This window comes from Temnothorax nylanderi, unplaced genomic scaffold (assembly GCF_030848795.1).
Source record: "Temnothorax nylanderi isolate EJ_2023f unplaced genomic scaffold, tnyl_v1.0 TNYL_tig0016_pilon, whole genome shotgun sequence".
In the NCBI taxonomy this organism is placed as follows: Eukaryota; Metazoa; Arthropoda; class Insecta; order Hymenoptera; family Formicidae; genus Temnothorax; species Temnothorax nylanderi.
This window is the reverse complement of record NW_027249078.1, coordinates 449,484-471,194: the sequence shown is the minus strand read 5'-3', so window position 1 is coordinate 471,194 and position 21,711 is coordinate 449,484. Positions and strand designations below refer to the sequence as shown.

Below are 21,711 nucleotides of genomic sequence, written 5' to 3'. Positions count from 1 at the left end.
AATTATCGTAACAATGCCGCGACAGCTCGAACCGTGCATCGGCATTATTTACGTCGAGTTACCTGTCGAAGCATTCGACATATATCGGAAAAGATAATGCATTTAATGGTCTTTTCAATTTATTTTTCAATTTACTTGGATTTGACATGGCATTTCAGCAAAGTTTTTTGACGGTTTTAACTTTTGCGCATATTTTGATAGAAATTTCTTGATATCGAAAAAAGTAATAGAGATGCAGAAATCGATTGTCTCATGAATCTGTATGCGAATGGTATAAACGGTCTTGACATTTTAATTCCCTTATCTATTTGCATTCATCTGCTAGAAATCTGTTTATCTGTTACCAGATATATCTCTCATTTTTAAAGTTTATCAGAGAGATGCTATATCGAGGTTAATTTAAAGAAATCGATAAAACAACGACTATATCTCCTATAATTTTTGCTATTGTTCTTATGATTATATTATTGATTATCGCTAATATGTTGATGATAGTATCACTTTATTATTAAATTTGTTAGCAACATTAAAATAATATTGTTAGACAGAGCAAATTTCTATCTTCTTTTTTCATAACTTTTACTTCAGTTATCTTTATTGGAATTGTTATCACAATTTACTAAGAATTTTAGAGAGCTTAATGTTTGAGAATTCTTTTGTTTATTTATCTAAGTATTCATCTTTCTGGTATTCCTGGGAGCTTGATGATATCAGTCATTCGCCGCAATGTCGTATTCCGTGGACGACAGCGCCCACGGGCGCACATTTATGCGCACTAACGACGCGAACGACGATCCCCCTAACAGCCGGAGACCTAGTTTACAAACTATTACACCGGTGGCATTAATATTCAGTTGGCTCTTATTCGACGGGACGACAAGAAAATGCATAATTCGGCGCTGGTGCTCGCCGACTGCCATCGTGGTAGAAGTCTTACGGCTAGAAAGCCGACTCCTCTCTCTCATCTCCCCTTCTTTCCTCGCCCTTTTCTCTCTCTCTCTCTCTCTCTCTCTCTCTCTCTCTCTCTCTCTCTCTCTCTCTCTCTCTCCTTCCCTCCCTCCCTCCTTCTCCCTCTATCTCCCTTCTTCGCTTTTTATCTCGTGCTTTCTCGTCCTTGCGCCCTGTGCCATCCCCTGCCACCTCAGTACCACGTTCTCCATTTGGCACGCCCCGCTCTTTCGCTTCACTTTCAAACTTACTTCCGGCCGCCGCCGAAGAGAACGCGATACGTACAGCAACTCTCGAATTAATTACGAACAGAGGTGAGCGTTCGTTCGAAAGGCGTGGAGCCGCTTGCAACGTCAGGCCATAGGAGATAGAAACGTTCTTACCGCGCCATCCTAAGCGCAAGTACACTGCTGCGAACATACATTACTTGCCCAAAACGGTCTAGCGATGCCTGGGCTAGCAACGGCGGATCGAGTCGTTATCAACTTGCGCCAAGTGGCAGCAGTCCGAATGCAAATACGTCTTAAATTTCGCTCGTTAACGACAGACGCGCTTGGTACTAGACGGTCGGTGTTCTTATCGGCGACGACAACCCTTTGGCCCTTGCCACCGTTACTCAACTCGCTCTCCACGCTCGTCGGACGTTACGCGTTCTCCATCCTCCGTACGAAAACATCCGCGGGCGATGCAAAAGTGTGCTCGGTGTGAGACGAACGGGTGCGAAGCGAGTGGTTACTTATATGTAGGCTCCGCGGGTGTTTAATGAATATGCAAATTGCTCCCCCGACTCGCTCGCCGTAGTTGCCCGAAGGAGAGAAGATAGAAGTGACGTTCCCGCTACTGGCGCTGCTGCTGGCTGTTACTGCTGCCGCTGCGCTGGTGACACGACGATGGTAATGGTTGGCGGCTGTTGCTGCCGCTAACGGCGACGCCTGCAAAATTCCTGACGCCACTACATGGCACTCCGACAACACACGAATGCTCGAAATTGTCCTGAAGAGAGACCGTCGTGTTACATAGTTTATACGCTGTCTCCTAATCTCACTTCGTTCCGACGATAGACATTGCACTGCGTGAGTAACGAGAAAATTATGTTGAGAGAAATCTGGACTTTAGCTGTTTGTGCGTAAATAATGAGCGTGCCGAGCGAGCGACGAACCTTAATCCTTTCCTCGTCAAAAACTTGTCGAATCCGTCGTGTTCCTTGGAGCGCGGCTTGACTTAAATGCTCACATAGCAGGTGCGATTGGTCAGAGACACTCAATGGATAGTCGATAGGAGTTTCTTGATCGAAGGCAACAGTGGCATCCAATACCGGTTTAATTGAAATTTCTCGACGTTCGCCAAGCAGTGCCGTTGCCACAGCCCGAGTACGATCAAACGTCTGTCCCTCGTTTCGCGCGGAAATCATGAGAAAAATCGAAACGCTTAATCTGACCAACTATCGAAGCAATTAAAATTCAGTGCAGCGTCGTTAATACCAGATCACGTGCGCGGCATGCAACATACTTAAATGTCAATATGTCTAAAAGCAGTCTTTATGTTTTTGCCCTTTTCAGATTAGCATCACAAGTAGTGCCCCTCTCGCGATTATGGTTATAGCACGCTTGCATGTCTGATAGATTTTAGTGTGCCTCTACTTGATTCTCATACCTTTCAAAAAATTTTTTACGATAAAGCTTTTCTTCGTTATAAACACCTCTCTCTTTCTCTTTTTTCTTTTTTCTCTCTTTATATGTAACATGAAAAGTAACATAATTCGTAATTTATTGATTGCGTAAATTTGGTTATGCATTAAATCAAATATATATGTATTTTCTTGAATTTAAATATTATTAGAGAATATTCTCTAACAATATTTTAATGAAAAAAAAAGTGATATATTTTATAATTTACTGATTTGTGTAAACTTGATTGCTTTCTATTTAACTTTGCACATCAAATCCAATATATTTTCCTTGTAAATTTATTCATTTACGTATTATATAATGATTCAGCGAAAAATGGCACAATTCGTAACTTATTGATTTAGCTTGATTTTTATTTGACATTGCAATAAATTAGATATACATTTTCTTGCAAATATAGATAATATCCATATATCATAACAAAGGAAAAAATTTTATTCTGGAATTACACCATTTTTCTCGGAATCGCGCCGGTGTTATCTCGCTTTCGCAATGGATTGCCCCCGCAAAACTAGTTTTTGACGCGTGATAATCCGCAATGCTTCCTACTTGCGTTGCGGAGGGCGGCGGGACACGTACCTAATCGAGCGATTTCGCAAAAATATGAATCTCCGAAGGAGACGTGCGAGAAATATGTACGGAATTCAGAGCGCAACGAGTTCATTTCGGCAGAAATGGCCTCGATTTATATCGAAGCTGTTTCCAGATGAACGGAAGCGATACGCTTAACGCGCCTCGGCAGTCGATGAATTCCAAGGCCCACCCCTCGACCAGCCCGCCCGTTCGTGCCCACCCTCCCGATCGGAAGTAGTTCGGCCGAGAGAGTGCCAGAATACCGATCGCGCGCGCGCGCGCGCACCCGCCCGCACGAGTAATGTACTCTCTCCGTCGACGTTAGCTCCCGAAGTTATCCTAGCTATTCAAATGGATACGAGAACGCGGAAATTGCCATAGACCGGCGAGCGGGGCGAGCGCGCTGCCGATATCACTGAAATCGATAAGAGACGCAAGTTGTGTGCGGCGGCATGCGTGCATGCGGCGCGTTGCGATGCGAAGCGCTGGGGCAGGATAGACTGCACATCCAAGCGCGCCGTATATCTACGCGTACGGGCGTTTGAGCGACCCGCTTTAATTGAATATCCGGTAGCACCGCGGTGAAGCGCGGCTCTCGCGATAAGGATCAATTTTTACGAGCTCGCCGAAGGGACGTCCGAGAATAATGACTCCGGGCCGCTGGAACGGCCGCTCCGCTCGCGAGCGAGACCGGCACATCTCGTGGCTCGTGGCCGAGCGTACAGCGGATTTAAATGAAAACTAATGAGATCTAAGCTTCAAGCCGTGGAGGAAATAATTTCGCGCGGAGGAATTTGCCAATTTTTCAAGCCATGCATTTTGCGTGAAATAGAAGGGCGCGTACGCTCGAATTGTTTCCCGTTTAATTATGTTACCGTTGTATATTGCTGAGAATTTTTAAACTTACCAGCTTTATTTGTGGAAGAATCGTCTGCCACTGACGTTGTATAACATAAGAATTAATAGCAGGAATGTGATAAATTTGCAGGCGCAACGTGTTCTTAATGAAAATTTAAATGGGCGCTTCGTTACGGATTTATTCGCGCTCTACCGAATTTGTTTTTAGAACTGGCATTACTCGATTGATGACTGGCTAGAAAACCATTCAGTTTCCAAAATCGAATTATTCGAAATAATCGAAAAGACAATCGTATTTTCGACTATTTCGATTAAATTTAATTCATTGACCTTTTCGATTTAATCGGATTTTCGATATATTGAACGATGTGGTATTCAATAGTTAGTAAAGACTTTTCATATCGATAACCGTTATCGCGACAATCCTGTATAAATAATAAAAATGTGCAAGATTTAGGCAGGCGTCATTTTATAAAAATAGAAATATCGGCCGATAGTTCAAAATTTAATTATTGCTTGTAATATTAAAAAAGTTTATATATTATTATACACGTAATGTCTTAGTACACGCGACCCCCAAGATGTTTTATCCATTACACACACATACAAAATAATTCCGGAAGTCGTGTTTCCTTGCATGCATGCGCAAAATCTCCGCTCGATACGCGCGCGATTGGTTCGAGCATACGAAAAGAGTGGGACAATTTGGGACATCGGGAGGTTCGGCACTAAAAATGATTAACATCCCCTTTGACCTACGTTCCACTTTAATCTCGCGAATTACATTTCCCAAGATCCCCGGGCGCGATATATCGTCCAGGCCTTTATACGCGGCCGGCATCAACTTCAATTAAACCGTAATATGGCCAAGGTGAATGCACCTTGCGCAAGGGGTAAGGTAGGGCACAAAGGGAGCCGGCTGTACGTGCGCGTACCAATCAATGGGACGCGTCGAAGCCGACGGCGCGATGCCAGCCAGCTTCCTCCGCCAGAGAAGCCCTCCTCATTGTCTGCGCATTCTATCGGATTGGCTTCCGGTGTACGGGTACAACGGACAGCAGCCCGCCACGTCCTTTATGCACTGGCCAGCCACGCACTAGGAATGCACGATCGTCACGTCCAATGTCCATGCGGTGCAACGCGTGCAGAATCGGTGCGCACGCCACAAGCCCATGCGGAAAGAGAAATGAGAGGAAGAGAGAGAGGGGGGGGGGGGAGAGAGAAACCGGACTTCCGACCGGTCGCAAATGCCGGCGGCCCCAGGGCCGCGAGTTATCGCGACACGTGCCGTGGTGGCATTTCGTATTAAGCCGGAGCGCTAATTAACTCGGGGGATCTTCGGTTATTAATCCGCGCGCGAGTCTGCGACCTAACCGGCCGGACGCATCTGTCGACGATTTCCGTTTAATACCCCCGGATGGGATCAAGCGGCTTTGACGGAACTGTCCTTGCTGGATCGCGGCATACCAGGATATATATATGTATGTACTGTTGGCTAATAATACGATTTACGTGGGAGGGATGTAATTTCGAACAAGGACGGATTACGTTGCCTTATTCAATGGATATTTTAGCTTCCCTACACGATACATTATCGACGAATATTTTCCTTGGTGTAAAAATGTGATAACGGAGCTAAGTGAGTCTTTTTAAAGTATCAATTATTTTTGCTGTAATCTTACTAAACAAAGATGATGAATTTTCCAATATTTATTTTTATATCTCATATAAGCGATAAAAAACATCTATAACCTATACTATGAATATCATGTTATAAATTACGTAGAAACAAATTCAATATTTTTTATTTAATTAAAGATAAATTTTAATGAATATTATTTTAATTTTCTGACGATATACAGCGCATGAATTGAAAATATATCTGCGAATTAAAAAACACGTGCTCTTTATTTCGTTTTGTAAGGCCGCAGAAGTTCGGCGGTTCAAATGGACGAAGCTTCTCATTAATAATGTTGAATGGCACGAGTACGCGCGATCTTTTCGTTAGCAGTTTGCTGTATAATTTTCAACTGTCCAACGATTGCGTGTTGGTGAATTTCGCGAAGGCAGCGGTGTCTCTTTTCAAAGCGCGGGATTATAAATTCCGGCATTACTTATAACGCAGAATCATAAAATTCATAACGACGTACAGCGCCGTAATAACGACGAACGAGCATCGGGGCGTCGTAGCGCGCCGACCTGTTACAGCATTTGTAGGAATTTACGACGAAACGCCGCAGAGCTGCAGCTACGGGGCTCGGCCCGGTCCAACACCGTTACCATTGCAAACTGCCTTCCACCTCCTACGTCAGCTCAAAACTTTCAAGGTAGTTTCGGAAATGCCGCGCACAAACAGACTCCACTTTCCGCCGTCGGAACTTCTTGCTGCGCGCTATAATAAATTTATACGCATTAAATAGTCGCGCATTTTTGTAACGCTTCCCGGCGATGCTTAAACTTCACGCGAAGCCGATGGTGCGTCTGCACTGTAAAACTTTCGGACATCTTGAAAATTAGAATTTACAGTTTACAAAGAACCGTACATGATTCTCGGGAAAAGGCGACGCTGCGCGCTGCTGTTAACTCGGATTCGAAATGGAAAATCTTCTGGAAAAAAGTTGTCGCGGTACCTTTTATCAAACACTTTCTTATAATAAGCTGATTATGCCTATTAGTTTCAAGATTTTTAATATATTTGCAATTTTTTAAATAATAAAAATAATATAAAACTTAAAAATTAAATTTCTATTTTAAAAATCGTATTTAAAATTTAAAGTAGAAATATAGGACGTGAAGTACAAGCATAAATCCAACATAAATTATTATACGGGTAAACGACCGTGCGTGACATGCCGGTAAACGTTCGTCGGTGTCGTACGCTTGTTTCTTTTCACCGTATACTATAATCACACGCTATGCGGCTATCGTGTCTCCTCTATTAATATACTGATTTCACATTCCGAAGTGTACAAAGTATACCGTACGGCTATATATCCGATGGTTGACAGAGCTGCAACGCGATCTCATTTTTAAGCACGAAGATTCAAATTGCGAAGGTGCACGAGATCTCGTTTTCAAGTGTGATCGAAGGGGGTGATTTATCATTGTTCTGATAGATATAGAGAAGAAAGTATTTAGCAGCGCGAAATGTATTTCGCCTAAACGCGGTTTGTCCCTTTACTACCAATTCCCACAATTCTAGCTGTATTTTGCTTATACGCAGGATTGATCTCAAACTCCCGGCCAACTTTCTTGCACAATCGCGGTGTACATGCGCAACTGGAAACGTTACATAGTACATTCAGATGGAGAGGACGAGATGTTGCGCTATAATTGGTCGCCCTGGCTTGTGACAGGCATAACCACGTCCCGATACGGACGTCCGACCACTAATCTGTTATACCTCGCTGTATCATATACAACGCCGTTAACACGACATCGCAATGCGTTGCAGTATCTGGTAGTCAAGCATTTAACCTTACGAATATGTAAATAAAAAAATGCTATTAATTATAATAATTATTGTTTATTAATTAACATTAACTTCTCGATTTTTTTCATGCAAGAAATATTTTCATAATTACTTTCTCATACAATTTATATAATATTTATAATAATACATTTATACATATATAATATATTATTATATTCACATAATCGTTTGTCATTCAACTTCTTGTGAGATATAAACATGTTACTTGAATTAAACAGAGATGCGAAGGGTGGACATCGAAAAGTCCCGCTCACAACGCGCATTCAATATCCTTAAAACCGTTGCCGTGTATGTAAGTACTCTTGACAAATTCAAAGAGTAATATACGCTATCCCTTGGTCCGCTTGCACGCCCTTACTACGCTCCGTAACTTTCGAACGACGTGCTACGTGCGGTGCAATTTGCAGGCAACGGCGGCGCACCGAGCTGTATAAGTAATCGTTTTCGGCTGGTCTATCCCCAGCAGACGGTTGTTTGGAACCCTCGACCCCGGCGTTGCCCGCGATCATGTACGGGAGGGTGGTTTCTCGCTCTATATCTCGCCGGGCTCGCGCCATTGCGTAGCGCCAACTTTCCCGTTTCGGTTAACTTTCATCCGCCGCTTCTCCGCTCGCCGAGAGCGAGCGTGTGTAAACGCGCGCATACACGTGTTACGTCGCATACGTGCTCTCTGATGCAACTAGCGGGGGAATGCGCGCCGCGTAGTACCGGCGCGGCGGCGGCACTGCAGGCCAGGGGGAAGAAGGGTTGTTGTTGTTCGGTCCAGCATATGGAGAGCATGCGATCGCGCGGCGGGTATACGCTTTGCCAGCTGGCGGGTTGTACCGGCTCTCTGGTAATACACCGGAGGAATGTACACCCGGCGGCACCCACCCCCGCCCACGACGCCCTAACCGCGCCGCTCATCCCTTCGCGACCATCCTCCTCTGCTCGTCCCCCTCCCCATTTTGGTCCTCCGTCATCCATTCCAACTCTACGCGCGGCCGAATCTGGTACCAGACGAGGCACTCGTGGTATTTCCGCAAATTCGATGCTCACCCGATGTCTCGGGGGCGAGGTATGCGTGGGTGGATCGCACTGCGGGACGATCTGCGGTGAAGCGTCGAGACGGCTGCAAGCGCAGCTCCCTTGTAAAACCGATCCGTCCGAGTGTGGAGAACGACCAGCTGGTCGATACATTCTTAATTAACACCTCGAGCGTACACGATTCATGATTTTTATTGTGTCGTTTTATGCATCATCGATGACAAAACGAACGTAAAATTAATTTCATTCATTTATTTCTGAAAATAGGAAATTAAAAATTTGGGGAACGTTCAAATATACTATAGTCCGACAATGTTTTAAAAAATGTATAATAATCTTATTCAATAATTTATCGCGTAATTAACTTTGTCATGAAATTATAAGATCGTAGCCTAAAAAAAATATTTGAAATAAATTTGTTACTGATATTATTCAGCGTGACAGGAATAATATAATATAATTTATATAATAATTTTAAATGTGAAATTTATCTCTCACAAAAGCGGACTCATATCGTATTAAATTAATTAGTGAAATTATGCTCTTCTCTACTATGTCGTACGTGTCCTTTATTATCCAACTTCGTCGTCTACATCAAATATGCGCGAGGCGTTCAGTGCATTAAAAAATGGAGAGTTAACGAAATTCTCTTCCTGTCGCAATATTAGTTCTGAAGTTTTGCATTTGTTTCACTTTATTTTCCATCGTGATCCACGCTACTCTCCGGCGCGGAATAGCAAAAAACATAAAGCGACATATGGCGCAGTCATGCCCGAGCACACGTTATTCGTGAAGCGATTTTCGTTTATATACGAGATTGCACTGCAAACACTACGCGCTTTCTCTAGATTACCGGACTCTCGGCAAAATTTTGTCTTAATCCTATAATAGAAATGCGAAAGAAATGTTTAACCAAGTTTGCAACCGAAATATTCGAATAAAATGTTCTTATAACAATATCGCAGATTTAAGTTTCGAGTTAAAATCTTTCAGTCTCTTTTGAAAATACGATTATCGTAAGAATCTATCCTCAGAAAATATGGCATTGATACAATTTGATATTTTATTATAATGTGTGCAATCTGATTAATTTAGAGATTTTAATTTAAAAAATTGATCAGACCACTTGGGTATATCGCACACATCTTATTCTTGTTTATAATCAAGATGACATAATCTCTTAGAATACCTGGTTAGAAGCATGTATCTGCATCAACGTCAATTTGCAATATCAGATCTATACTGTCACATTTTTTGTCAGATTCTCACACCTGTGACAAATAAGGAATGTAAAGTAAGTAAAGGAAATATCTGTTTCAGTTATGATCTGCGCGGCAAGCACTCGGAAAAACCGTTGCATTGGCAGGATAAAGACTATCTCAGCGATCGGGCGTTATTCAGGACAACAACGGAACCAGCAACTTTGAGCGTTAACCACGTACAGGAGCAGGACGAAGGCGAATTCAGGTGCCGAGTGGACTTTACTACAAGTCCGACTAGAAACTCCAGAATCCAGTTGACGGTGATAGGTTCGTATCTTGTTTAATAGCATATATTATATCAAAATATAAATCCAAAATTTTTTATGTTAAAAAATGTAAATGGTGCAGAGCATTAATATGTTATTCTTTTCTACTTCTGAATTTTCTTTCAAAGTTTAATGAGCATGAAGTAAGATTGATAAGCAATAAAATAAGGAGCACGAAAAAATAAATATATTTACGAATAATCATAAAGATCAAATTTACCTTCTAATTAAGATTAATCTGGTTTTCTGTGTGATTAAAAAAATATCTCATTCTAATTATTTTAACATAATTTATATTACGTTCTCTCTCGTCACTTATTTTGTAACGATCATCAAAACTTTTATCGCGTTTCAATGTTCACTTTTACGCCAGCATGTCATTGATTCAACCGTCATGCGCAGAACACCGTGTCAATATTTTAGATAGCTCGACGTGAATCGATTAATGCGAATGATCGCACGAATAAATTGCATTTCACGTATTAATGTAATTTCGTTTAATATTTTAAAGTAGATTTGTGTAGCTAATAATGAATAACTTCATATCGCGATTATTGAAGAATATTAAAATGATGCTCTCGTTATTGTCAACGAAGTTATAATTTATCGATCGTCGGAACAGAACTTCGATACAATTCTATTATGCCACCACTTGTGAAAATTCATACTCAGTGGAAAACAATGTGCAAGCAAATTCCGTTAGTCAGTTTCACATAGTTAGGATAGTTGAGCATGCAATCCTCGTTGCCTCGTTGCCTCGCCTTTTTCGTGCTATATCATTCGTATTTCTTAACTTCTCATATATGCTAAAACAACTATTATTATACCAGACTCGAGAATTAAGTTTCAATGCGTTTTCTCCGTGCAATTAACGAGCGTTATAATATATACAAGTTTCATCTAGCGAAGTCAGTTTTCCGACATCGTGTTGCTCTGCATATTTCTTATCCGACGCTTCTGAAAGAGTAATTTCTACTGAATTATTTTAATTATGAAGATGGTATCGGGTAACGCGTTTTTACCATTTTATCTCCGTTCACAGAATAATCGACGATTCATCCCGTGACTCTTATTAGGTGTAATACAGTGTAATATTTAGAAAGAGAATTGTTTTGTTGGAATATTGAAGAAGCCTATTTTTCTACTGTGTAAAAGAGAGAGAAAGAGCGTGAGAGAGTCTCTGTAAAAAAAGATATTGTAGCGCCTCCTTTATATTACAATTCACTTTTCTTTTATAGTCCTTTCTTGTAGTCGTTGACGCAACACCATTTATGTTACAAAGAACGTTTGATCTCCGTTTAAAGTGTCGACTATACACTTTGAGAAACTTAATGTATCCTGGAAAGAAAGGACACGAGATTTTACAAAAGCGACGTCCACCTCGGAATTGGACATTTCTTTCGGCAAAGGGCACTTCTCCGTGCAAAGCGCACTTTTCTAGGAAAAGGACTTCGTTACATGATTCCTCAATTTACTGGATGTTCGTTTCACGTAGTAACCCTTCGGAAAAACTACTAGTGCGGTCACTCCCTGGAGGAATCTTACTGTTGCATTAACAGATAAAACCTTTTTCGTACGAAACACTCGCCGTCGGGACAATATCAGGCCATGATAAATTAAATATTAACTTTTTGCCAAGGTTCAAGACTTGGACAATGCGTTTATATATGTACCGTGCTGCGACAACGCGTATTTTGCGTGTAAAAAGCCATTCAATTAATAACATGCTTGATGCAACTTTTATCAAGGGGACATTTGGGATAAAACGTGTACAACGAATGGACGAAAGCACTGAGCAATTAGGTGCTGTATTAAGTTGGTCAACTGAATGTCGAATTCCGGCATTAAAGCTTGCGTGAAAGGAATTTATCTTTTGGAGCAACGTGGAGTAATTGCGATTTCTTGTTCCCGCGGTTGCTCGTCCCGAGGCAGAAACGTATCTTTGTATTTTCGAAATACTCGTATCTGCGAATGATACGCTCTAACAATTTCTCTTCCGTGTCACGTACCAAACATCATGACTCGCGAGGACACATCAACTCCCGCCGATGTGAAACTTAGGTGCTACAAATTAACCCGTTAAATTCCAGCATGTCATTTGTCACGCGAAAATGTTCGTTGGAAATGTTCCGTTCTTCCATGAAGTTCCCGAACAATGGAAACAGGCGCCGTTGCAAAACCATTTCTCAAGCTTCGCAGAAATTAATAAAATGTATTACATCGTTTCACAAAATATTTATAATGAAAAATAAAAAATTATATTTCAAGTAAAATTTAAAGATACAAGTTCAATTGTTATACGGAAATCTTCTGGTTAAAGAAGCTACATGACGTAATCCCTAATTTTAATTTGTTTGTGGTCAAAGCTTTCATAAGTTAAGATGATTATAAACATTTTCGCAAACGCGTAACTTTCTGGCGTAACTCTTGTGTTAAATCTGCTACGTTGTCAAGGACTTAGTTTTCTGATTAGCTTCCCTAGCGACCGAAAGATTGCTCATAGAGAGCTTACCATGTATTATGTTAGATCACTCGATATTATAATGGTGCATTAAGTTAAAAGCGTGCAAACAGAGCCCTGTTTATTATGTTCTCGCGTAATCAATTATCCGGCCGTTATCCGCGGCACAATCCGCGTCGCTTGCAAATGCGAGAGGTCAAGTACCTCGTAGAGCACACGTTTTGATAATTTAGTTCGCGTTGCCGTATGTTAAGTTGATATTTTGTGGGTATTATAAGAGAGAAAGAGGGGAGAGAGAGAGAGAGAGAGAGAGAGAGAGAGAGAGAGAGAGAGAGAGAGAGAGAGAGAGAGAGAGAGAGAGAGAGAGAGATTGCGGTTAATACTGAAGGATCCGCTAATATATCGATTACACTCGATGCAAAATATAGAGGGTGCGGTAATCCTATTTTCAGAGGTGCTTCACTCGTCGTTATTTCCGGATGGTATCGAGTAACGTTTTCACGTCGGGACTTTCTCACTTGCATGATATCGTGACCAACGGCTTAACTTTGCGCATCCGTGTTAATCCAGTTTATTTCCCATTCGGTTCACCGGTTCAATTTTTTCTGCGAATGCGTTCGTCCAGGAGAATAATTATATGAGAGAGAACGGATGAACTTTAAGCTCAAAATATCTAGGGCCTTTACGGGCCTCTAAGGCCATGTCCTTAATTATATGTAATAATTACATAAAAACGCGACTATTGCGTAATAACGCATCATATATAAAAGAACTGATTACGTAACACGTCTCAACTATAGATCATAAAATTCGGTCAATTATAAAGTGTCTTATAAAGGCAAATTTTAGGAGTTTCGGTTAAAATTGAATTTGTTAAAAGATTAAAAGCTATTCTGGCGTTACGGAATCAGGTCGGGTTACCATCGATTTATCCAGAGCTCGTGAATTTTCATAGGGCAACCTGTTTCGTTTGGACGGACATCCGACATCCCAACCGCGACTGCAGCCTATCTTCGAGGCAATACGCTCGCCACTCACCTTCTGACGTTCCGACACGCCGCTATTTCCGATATTCAATTGCCAGCGTTTACACGCCACGATAGACCGACCCTTCCACCCATCCGCATGTCGGAACGAACTATACACGACCGGGGGATTCCCGCGTGACCCCCCTTACGTGCCCTTTTGATACCTCGCGGCGCATTGTTTCCTTGCACGCAAAATGCTTTATTGCGCGCGGTAGGTGTACGGATTACCGACATAATAAGAGGTTGCAAGTTATCTCGGAAGGATCGTAGCTGATACCAGTCCAATTACGAAGAGCGCTCCTCTCGTTTGTGTTACAATATCTGAAATAGTTCCAGAAAACGGCATAAAAATGTACACGTTGTTAATTAACATATATTATTAACACAGTCGAGATATGAGATGACCGGGTGGTGCAAAAGACGCCGGTCTCGCTTTGCAGCTTTCATCTTGCGGTACCGAGATTTGCTGAAATTTTCGTCAAACTATCCGGATCGCGCCTTCGTGCTGGCTCGCTCGTCCGCACGAGTTTCCAGTGGTTACCTGTAACACCTGTACACCTGCTTGCTCGACTATTCGTGCGGCGCTCTCGTGGCACGAGTATCATGAATTACTCCTCCCCGGACGCCGCTGACTTACATGGAAAGTTTCCTATCTGTGCTTAAATAGCTCGTAGTGGTGTCAGAGGCGGTCAAACTCGAAACCGCTCAAACGATTGGCTGCGCCGAGCGTTGTACCTCGACTGGAGAAAACGCGGTCGTATATTGGCAAAGGCGGTCAAGTTTCGAAATAACGTGGATATCTTTTACATGAGTATCTTTTCATCGCGATGAACTCGCGATGTGAAACTAACTCGCGAAATGAAAAATGAAAACTTAATTCAATTTGTCAAGTTTTTGTAAATTATAATTATACTATGCTTTATAAGGAATCTATCGTTTACCGATATACATCTCAACGCTGTAAAAAGATAATATTGTTAAATTTTAGATTGGCGTATACGAAATTAGATGATTTTATGGAATTGCAGTCGAAATGCATTATATTTTATACGATTGATAAACGAAATTTATTATTTAAATTATTATTTTATTATTAAATAAAATTGTTTATAAATTTTCTTTGCATTTCTTTAAGTATTAATAGTCTAAAGTAATATTCATAGTTATTTGTATTTATCACGATATTGGCATTTTATTATATTCGTTTTTTTCTCTTGCTGTTACAGTACCGCCGCAGAAGCCGAACATTATCGACGAACGCGGAAAGACCGTCCCAGCGGTGGCCGGCCCTTACGAAGAAGGTGGTGACATGAGACTGCAGTGCCTCGTCTCTGGTGGTAAGTCCTACTTTCTATAATGAGAGACAGGCCGAATGAAAATACGTCTGAGTATTCTCTTTCGAAGCTGCATGCCCTCGTAAATATACGCCGCCGGAAGAGCTGGTAGAATAATTGGTGTGACCGATGGGAATGGACTCTGTTCTGGATTCCTTAACCCGTTCTCTCGCCCGCGCATGTAAAACAGCCCACGATCTCGTTCATCCCGGAGTCGTGTTATTCTTATTGTTAGTTATAGCGTCTAATTTTAAGACTTCACATCACGACCGTATTCCGATATTGCGGATAAAGAACGTTTCTCCGAACTTCGACGGTGCGGTCGCGAGAAGTTCTAAAAATTGCAAACGTAACCTTTCAGCGTTTTGTATTCTTTATCTCACGTCTGATAATTCTCTCTTTGATCTCACCGCAGTCATTGTAATAGCTCGATTACATCGTTGTCGTTATGGACGAAAACATATCGGGATTTGCTGCGAGGAGAACGAATAAATATCATCTTACTATATTACTACCATATAGATTTTCTGAAACGCCATTTACCCCTTTCGCGCGTTTTATCTTCATGTAAATACAGAATTAAAAGAGTACCATTGCCCAGATCGTTAAACGCTTCGACAAAACGTCGAGTGCTTTAACAGCGGTCGCGGTGCATGCACTCGTTCGGCGCTCCCCTTTATTCTATTACATTTTAATATCCGGGCGCGCGCTGCTGTGTCGGCAAGGCGAAGGCAATAACGATAATAAATTTATTTTTATTACCTCGCATGCCGCCACCCGAGGGACACGACAGTGCTACATGCCGCTCTTATACCGCTCTTCACCACTGCCTACAATTCCACCACTTTGCTCCTACAACTGGCTCCTACCTCCCGGTGCCACCGTTCGCGCAATCCCCCTTCCGCCCTCCGCTGCCGCGCGTGTTTTTCTGCTTGTCCCTCTCGAACAAAAATAGGTCCGGTAAAAAATAATGAGGTCGCTCCGGTACAAGCTAGACCGCCCCTCCGACTCGCCGCTTCCCTTTAACGGGATATTCACCCTCGGGGGATTATCCGCACGCAACGACCATTATGAATTATGAATTAACGCGCACCGCGCAGCCTACACCGATGTGGGCGGGCAAAGAGGGCAAAGTGTACGTATATGCACGGAACTTGGCAAAGTCTCGCGGACAAGTAGTAAGACAGAAAGGGGCCCGCGTGATATGTTGCACTGGATAGCGTGGCCGACATGTCGATGCCGTTGTAACGTGGTTTTCTGGCGAAGAGAACACCAATTCCAAAATTTGTATATTCTCGGGAAAATTGGAATCAAAGTAAATGATATAAAATGTCGCACTTAATAAAAATTTCACTGTCTCTATTAAGAAGATATTATCTAAAGGTAAAGTTGTTATTATAGATACACGTACCTATATATTTTATTGAAATTTATATTAACTCTATAACGTGATATTTTCCAATAATCCAATATTAAGCGAGTACATATCAATTGGTACTTAAAATAGGGAAAGTTGAAGGCATTATAAATAATTTTATTTTATATGTCTAATTGTTCGTTTACGATTGCAAGCGGTAAAAACAGCATTCTATTTTAAATACGCATATATATCTTCATTATTATTCAATTAGGTATAGAAAACGATGGAAATTAAATATTAAAAACTATGAACTAAAGTTAAAAAAATGTTATTAAATTTTAACACACGAGGGTATTTGAACTTATCGACTTTTTATTTCTGACAAAACTGATGAATTTTATGGTGATTATTTTCAGGTCGCCCCGAGCCTAAAGTGAGATGGTGGCGCGGAGAAACGCTTTTAGATTCTAAAGATGAGCCGGGCGAGTTTCCTGCTCTTCGTAGGAACACCCTAGTCGTCAGAGAATTGTCAAGAGCGGATCTTCATGCGGTGTTCGATTGTCAAGCATCCAACAACAATATCAGTCAACCCGTGTCGACATCGGTAGCGATTGAAATGCATCGTAAGTATATCATTTATCGCACAGCGTTTTTATCACATAATTGCTTCCATTTTTTTCTTAAATAAACTAGAAACCGATTTTGTCTCGGTGCGATTTTGATGATATTTATTTTTTAATTTCTCGCGCGACTTTTCCCAATGAAACATGCACAACTAATAACGCATAAATATGAAGAAATTGCGTTCATATTATTAAATTGTGAAATATTATCGAATAAGCACATCCCCCGTTTTTTACGCGCAAAGCTTAAAGGGCGGCAGATAGCTGAAACTCACGGAGCTTCGTAGTTTCTCGTTGTTGCGCCGTAGTTACAAAGTGTAACACCGCCTGCGGTCTCTCAGGAGGATAAATCCAAAGGGTACAATCGATCCGCCCAGCCGTGCCCGCCGCTTTCCTCTGTGAATCGGCGCAAAAGGAATGCATTTGCGAATCGGGCCAAAGGGAAAATCTGCGTTGTCGAGTAAACGAAGCTGAATACCGAAGCGGGAAAGTATTTAACCCAGAGCCTCGGCTCCGGCTCTGCAATCCCGTTTATCCCGCAGCCACGTGCCTCCAATTTCTTCTTTCTCTCGGTTTCGACGTTTTGGTCACGAAGAAGAATCGCGGGGCAATCTTAAATCAGGCAGCCGAACAAAAGATAGTTAACTTAAATTTTTACATGATGTCGATGTATCTCTTTTCGTCTTCTTTCCTACGAACTGTTATACTTTTGTGATCGTATAAAGTATGCAGTTGTCGCGGATCCGATACTATTTTGAGCTTAGACTGAATTATATATTATGCACACGAAAGCATATAGACACACATAATATTCATGTACGAGATTGATTTAAATTAAGACTCAGCTAGTCAATCTTGGCGATACGACGCGCAATTAATACGTTGACCGAATAACAAATCCCGAATAATAAAGTGCCTTGTATTATCGATATTTATATAACAAATACTTCGATTCCCTCGAAATAGTCAAGCTAAGCACCGCTCAGCGACGCAATTTGTCTCGAAGTTACTCGAGACGGGTGAAACATCTCGATGAAATGGTGATGTGGTGAAGAGGGGAGAGAACAAGAGAGAGAGAGAGAGAGAGATGCACAGAAAGGCGAGAAGCGCGATAGGGAAAGTGAGGCGAAATAGAATCGAAGAGCGATGCACCGAAGAGAGAGTCGAAACGCATAATGTTTCCCGGTGGAGCCCAGCGAGCGACGACGGGTTGGGAGCTCGATTCCGGAAGCTCTCGGATTTTTATTAAATTCCGAGGAGAAAGAGGGGCTTCGGGGCATCGGAGGTCGCGCGGAAAGTCATCGCGGTTTCCTTCGCTTTACCTCGTTTTCGTCGTGAAGCGACGAGCCGCCCCTAAAAGTGGCTCACCCCATTTCGCTGATGCTCATCGACAGTGTCGCGGCCTTATTATCTTTTCAGAATTGGATATTCCTTCCGCTTTTCTCGATGTTTCAAGCTCAACGGAAAGCTACTATCGCGTCCGCAAAGAGAATTAGTGGTTCTAGTAGAGAAAAAGCTCTCTCTCCTCGTCGAAGGTATACGAATGTAAGAGCAAAATTCGTATCATTATAACGCGGAATTTTTTTCGCATAATTTCGTAATTCGCGAGGGAATCCTTTCTGTAGCAGGAATGCACAAGAGAATGTAAATTTTTCGAAAAAAAAACCTTAAGCGCGCATTTGGAAATGCAGGAAACAAAGACGAAACAATGATAACAATGAAAAACTTCAGATTTACTCTTTATATAACACGCGAAATAACGAGAAAGCGACGACGCGGGCATAAGCGGAATATTAGCGGTGACGTTCGTTCACATATAACACCGTACATGACGAGGACGGTAATAAAAATGTCGATGGCACTCTTTGGCAAAGTGATAATACGTGCTCTCCCTACCTTAGGAAAAAAAGAAAAAAAAACACGATTTTCATCGAGGAATGGAATTTACGAGAGGCGGCAAAGTCGAATGTTGGCGGACGTCTACTGCATTCGGGAAATTATCGAAAATCCATCCTTCTTTTTGTTCGCGAGCGAGTGGATCCTTTTTATAGGGTGCGTGTATTTAACTGCGTCGTACACGCGACTAAACTGCGAGACGCGGACGATGAACAAAAGCGGGCGATTATTACGCGTGCGGCGAACGGTTTCGCCGACGAATGCTGCAAGCACAAGCACGCCTCAATTATCATTTCGTCGTTTCGCGTTCACGGACAAGCATCCGGAAACCGCGCGCGCCGGCGGTCGTTCAATTAAACTCGGGGAGACCCAATTTTCCATCGTGCGTATATATGTACGCGCACCTACGTCCGCCACGCAATTCAACGTTGCTCAAATATTCGAGTAATGGCGCGTTAGTGATGCGACGACCCATTATGCGTCTTCCATCCCGCGCCGATCTTTATCGTCCATGATTGGCAGAGTACCAAGCAACGCGTACCAAGCCGGCGTTCTCGCGGTAAATGAGCGACGAACGAACGATAGGCCCGGCACCACGATCGATAAGAGCATCGGACGTTCTTTTTTTCCCTTCCTCTTTCTCTCTTTTTTTTTCTAGCCCGCAAGAGGCGTAAAGTATTAACGGCAGACTCCCCGCCGCGCCGTAACGTCATTCTGTCTAGTCGCGTACTGCGAACGCGATCGATGAGCACTGAATCCGCAACGTTGAACGTCACTGCAAATTGTTGCATACCGTGTTTTAGTGGTGATTACAATAAATCGCGTACGAGCACTTCGCTTTTTCGCGAAGTCGCTTTTATCGCGCCGTCCCTCCCTCCCCTCCTCTCTCTCTTCCCTCATTTCGGCATAAAAGCTCGACACATGCCCGCATCTTTTGCCGTATATCCGTCATGGCCGAGTGACGCATACTTGTCGTAAAAATATAAAGGCACGATGATAAAAACGCGAGGGCGTTTTTAGTGGAGTGCGCGCCTTATAGTCCGCGCGCATAATTACGAGCTCCCAACACAAGCCGTCTAAAAGTTGGCGAATTAAAGCGGATTTTGCATTCAATTATTTTTAATTGGGCGAGAGGAAGCTCGCGCTGCGACGTGCCCGCGGAAAAAAAAGCTGCGATGCGCGCACGGAGGCAGGGAAGTTACGTCCCGCGCGGGATTCGGATTATTAAGTGAAAAACGGTAACCTCGCGCTTATCGATATCGAGCGAACCGCGGGGGAAGAAGATTCGCGCCGGACTCGCGGACGATAATTCGCGATTGTACTCCGCGGAACTGTGAGAGAAGAGGAAGCGTCACCTCATTTCCAAAATCCGTCGTCTCGCATCTTTCGTAATTCATCGATGCGTGACGTGCACACACTCAATATCATTTACTAACAATAACAGTTTCTATCAGAATAATGTTCGCTTAAATTATCACGTGTCTCCATCCGTCCTCGAGCTAAATACACGCGACAATGTCAAAAATACATACTGGACACGTAACTCGTACCGCGGCGATTTAACTCGGCCGTTATGCAAATAACTCCTCGCGCCGATTCCGCAAAATGGAGAGACACGAACGAAACGAACATAATTATCTGTGCCGGGCTGTTACCCGGTCTATCGGCTTTAATTTCCGCTTTACGTTTCGCCGAATAACGCAGGAAATAAGTGCACCAACCTCGCCGTGCACCTACGGGGGGGGGAGAGAGGGGGAGGGCAGGGGAATATACGTATCTCTCAGGTATTATACTCGCGAGGCATCACACTCGTATAGGCATTACGCCACTCCACGGGTTTTATTGCCCGGCGTTAAAGCCCGCTCTTTCGCCGTGAGGCAGAGAAGAGCGCGAGAGAGCGGGCTGGCTTTCTTCCTCCGTGCACTTTGAACCCGGCGTCTCCGGCGTGCGGCCCCCGCCGTCGGGGCCGGGCCCGGCTCCACCCATCCCCTTAAGCCGTCGTATGCCCGTGGCATGGGGACGAAGGGGTAGACGAGGGGGAGCCGCCTCTCTTGGATTCCGCAAAGGATTAAACCTCATAAATTCCACGGAGCACTCCGTGGAATTATCGGTATGCGGCCTTACGTCCGCCTCTCCGCCGCCTTTTACGGACGACTCGACAAACGAGAGCGATTTCCACGCGACTTTATGCTTTCTATCCCCACCCCCCTTCCACCCTCGCCCCCCCTATATCCAATCCCCGTCTTCCTCTCGTCTCCGGTTAGCCGGTCGTGCGATTCTTATGAACATACGTTCGAGGTGTTATTTGCATGACTGCACGCCGGATGGATCGCGAATCGCGGACGAACGAGAAAGTATTAACGCCGCGAAGGTTTTCACGACGCGGAGTGGTGCGGAAAATGCAATTTCCTAGCCGCGAAAACTCATCTGGATCCCGCGTTGTTGCAACGAAAGATCTACCAGCATTCTATAACAGATTGAATTATGCGCGCTAAATTGATGATAGATTGGGTTTTCTTTGTCCGGCAAGAGAAAATAGATGGGATATTGTGCGATCTGTTCCAACAAGAAGATCAAATGAAGGAAAGTGGAAAAAATATATTTTTTAACTGAGTTTTATAGGGAATGCTATATAAATGCCACGCATTTTTTTTTCTTCCAATATAAAATAGTCCATATCTCATAACAAACTCAATTTTTAGATACAAAAAAAGCGAAACTAATATTCTAATAATTGGATAAATAACAAGGGATTCTCGATAACAAAATTAACAAGTAAAAAAAAGCTTTGAAAATTCAACGCGATTGACGGTGCGCAAGTCAATGTTACACCTATCCCTAACAATCAATAAGCGATGCGGTAACAATTAAAATGATCTCACGCTCTCCGGCGAG

General features: G+C 42.9%; 2 protein-coding genes across 5 annotated transcripts in view; one reads left to right on the top strand and one right to left on the bottom strand.

Annotated features, from left to right (window-relative positions):
* LOC139768413 (uncharacterized) overlaps nt 1–21,711 on the bottom strand; it is a 370,378-nt gene that overhangs the window by 235,276 nt on the left and 113,391 nt on the right. The gene's annotated exons all lie outside the window — the stretch shown is intronic.
* Nucleotides 1–21,711, top strand: part of LOC139768408 (synaptogenesis protein syg-1) — a 268,779-nt gene that overhangs the window by 208,014 nt on the left and 39,054 nt on the right. For all 4 annotated transcript variants that reach the window (XM_071698554.1, XM_071698556.1, XM_071698555.1 and 1 more), the window contains 3 exons: nt 9,907–10,115; nt 14,830–14,940; nt 16,714–16,920. In XM_071698554.1, coding sequence (XP_071554655.1) covers nt 9,907–10,115; nt 14,830–14,940; nt 16,714–16,920 — 527 coding nt within the window. The remainder of the gene's footprint in view (nt 1–9,906; nt 10,116–14,829; nt 14,941–16,713; nt 16,921–21,711) is intronic.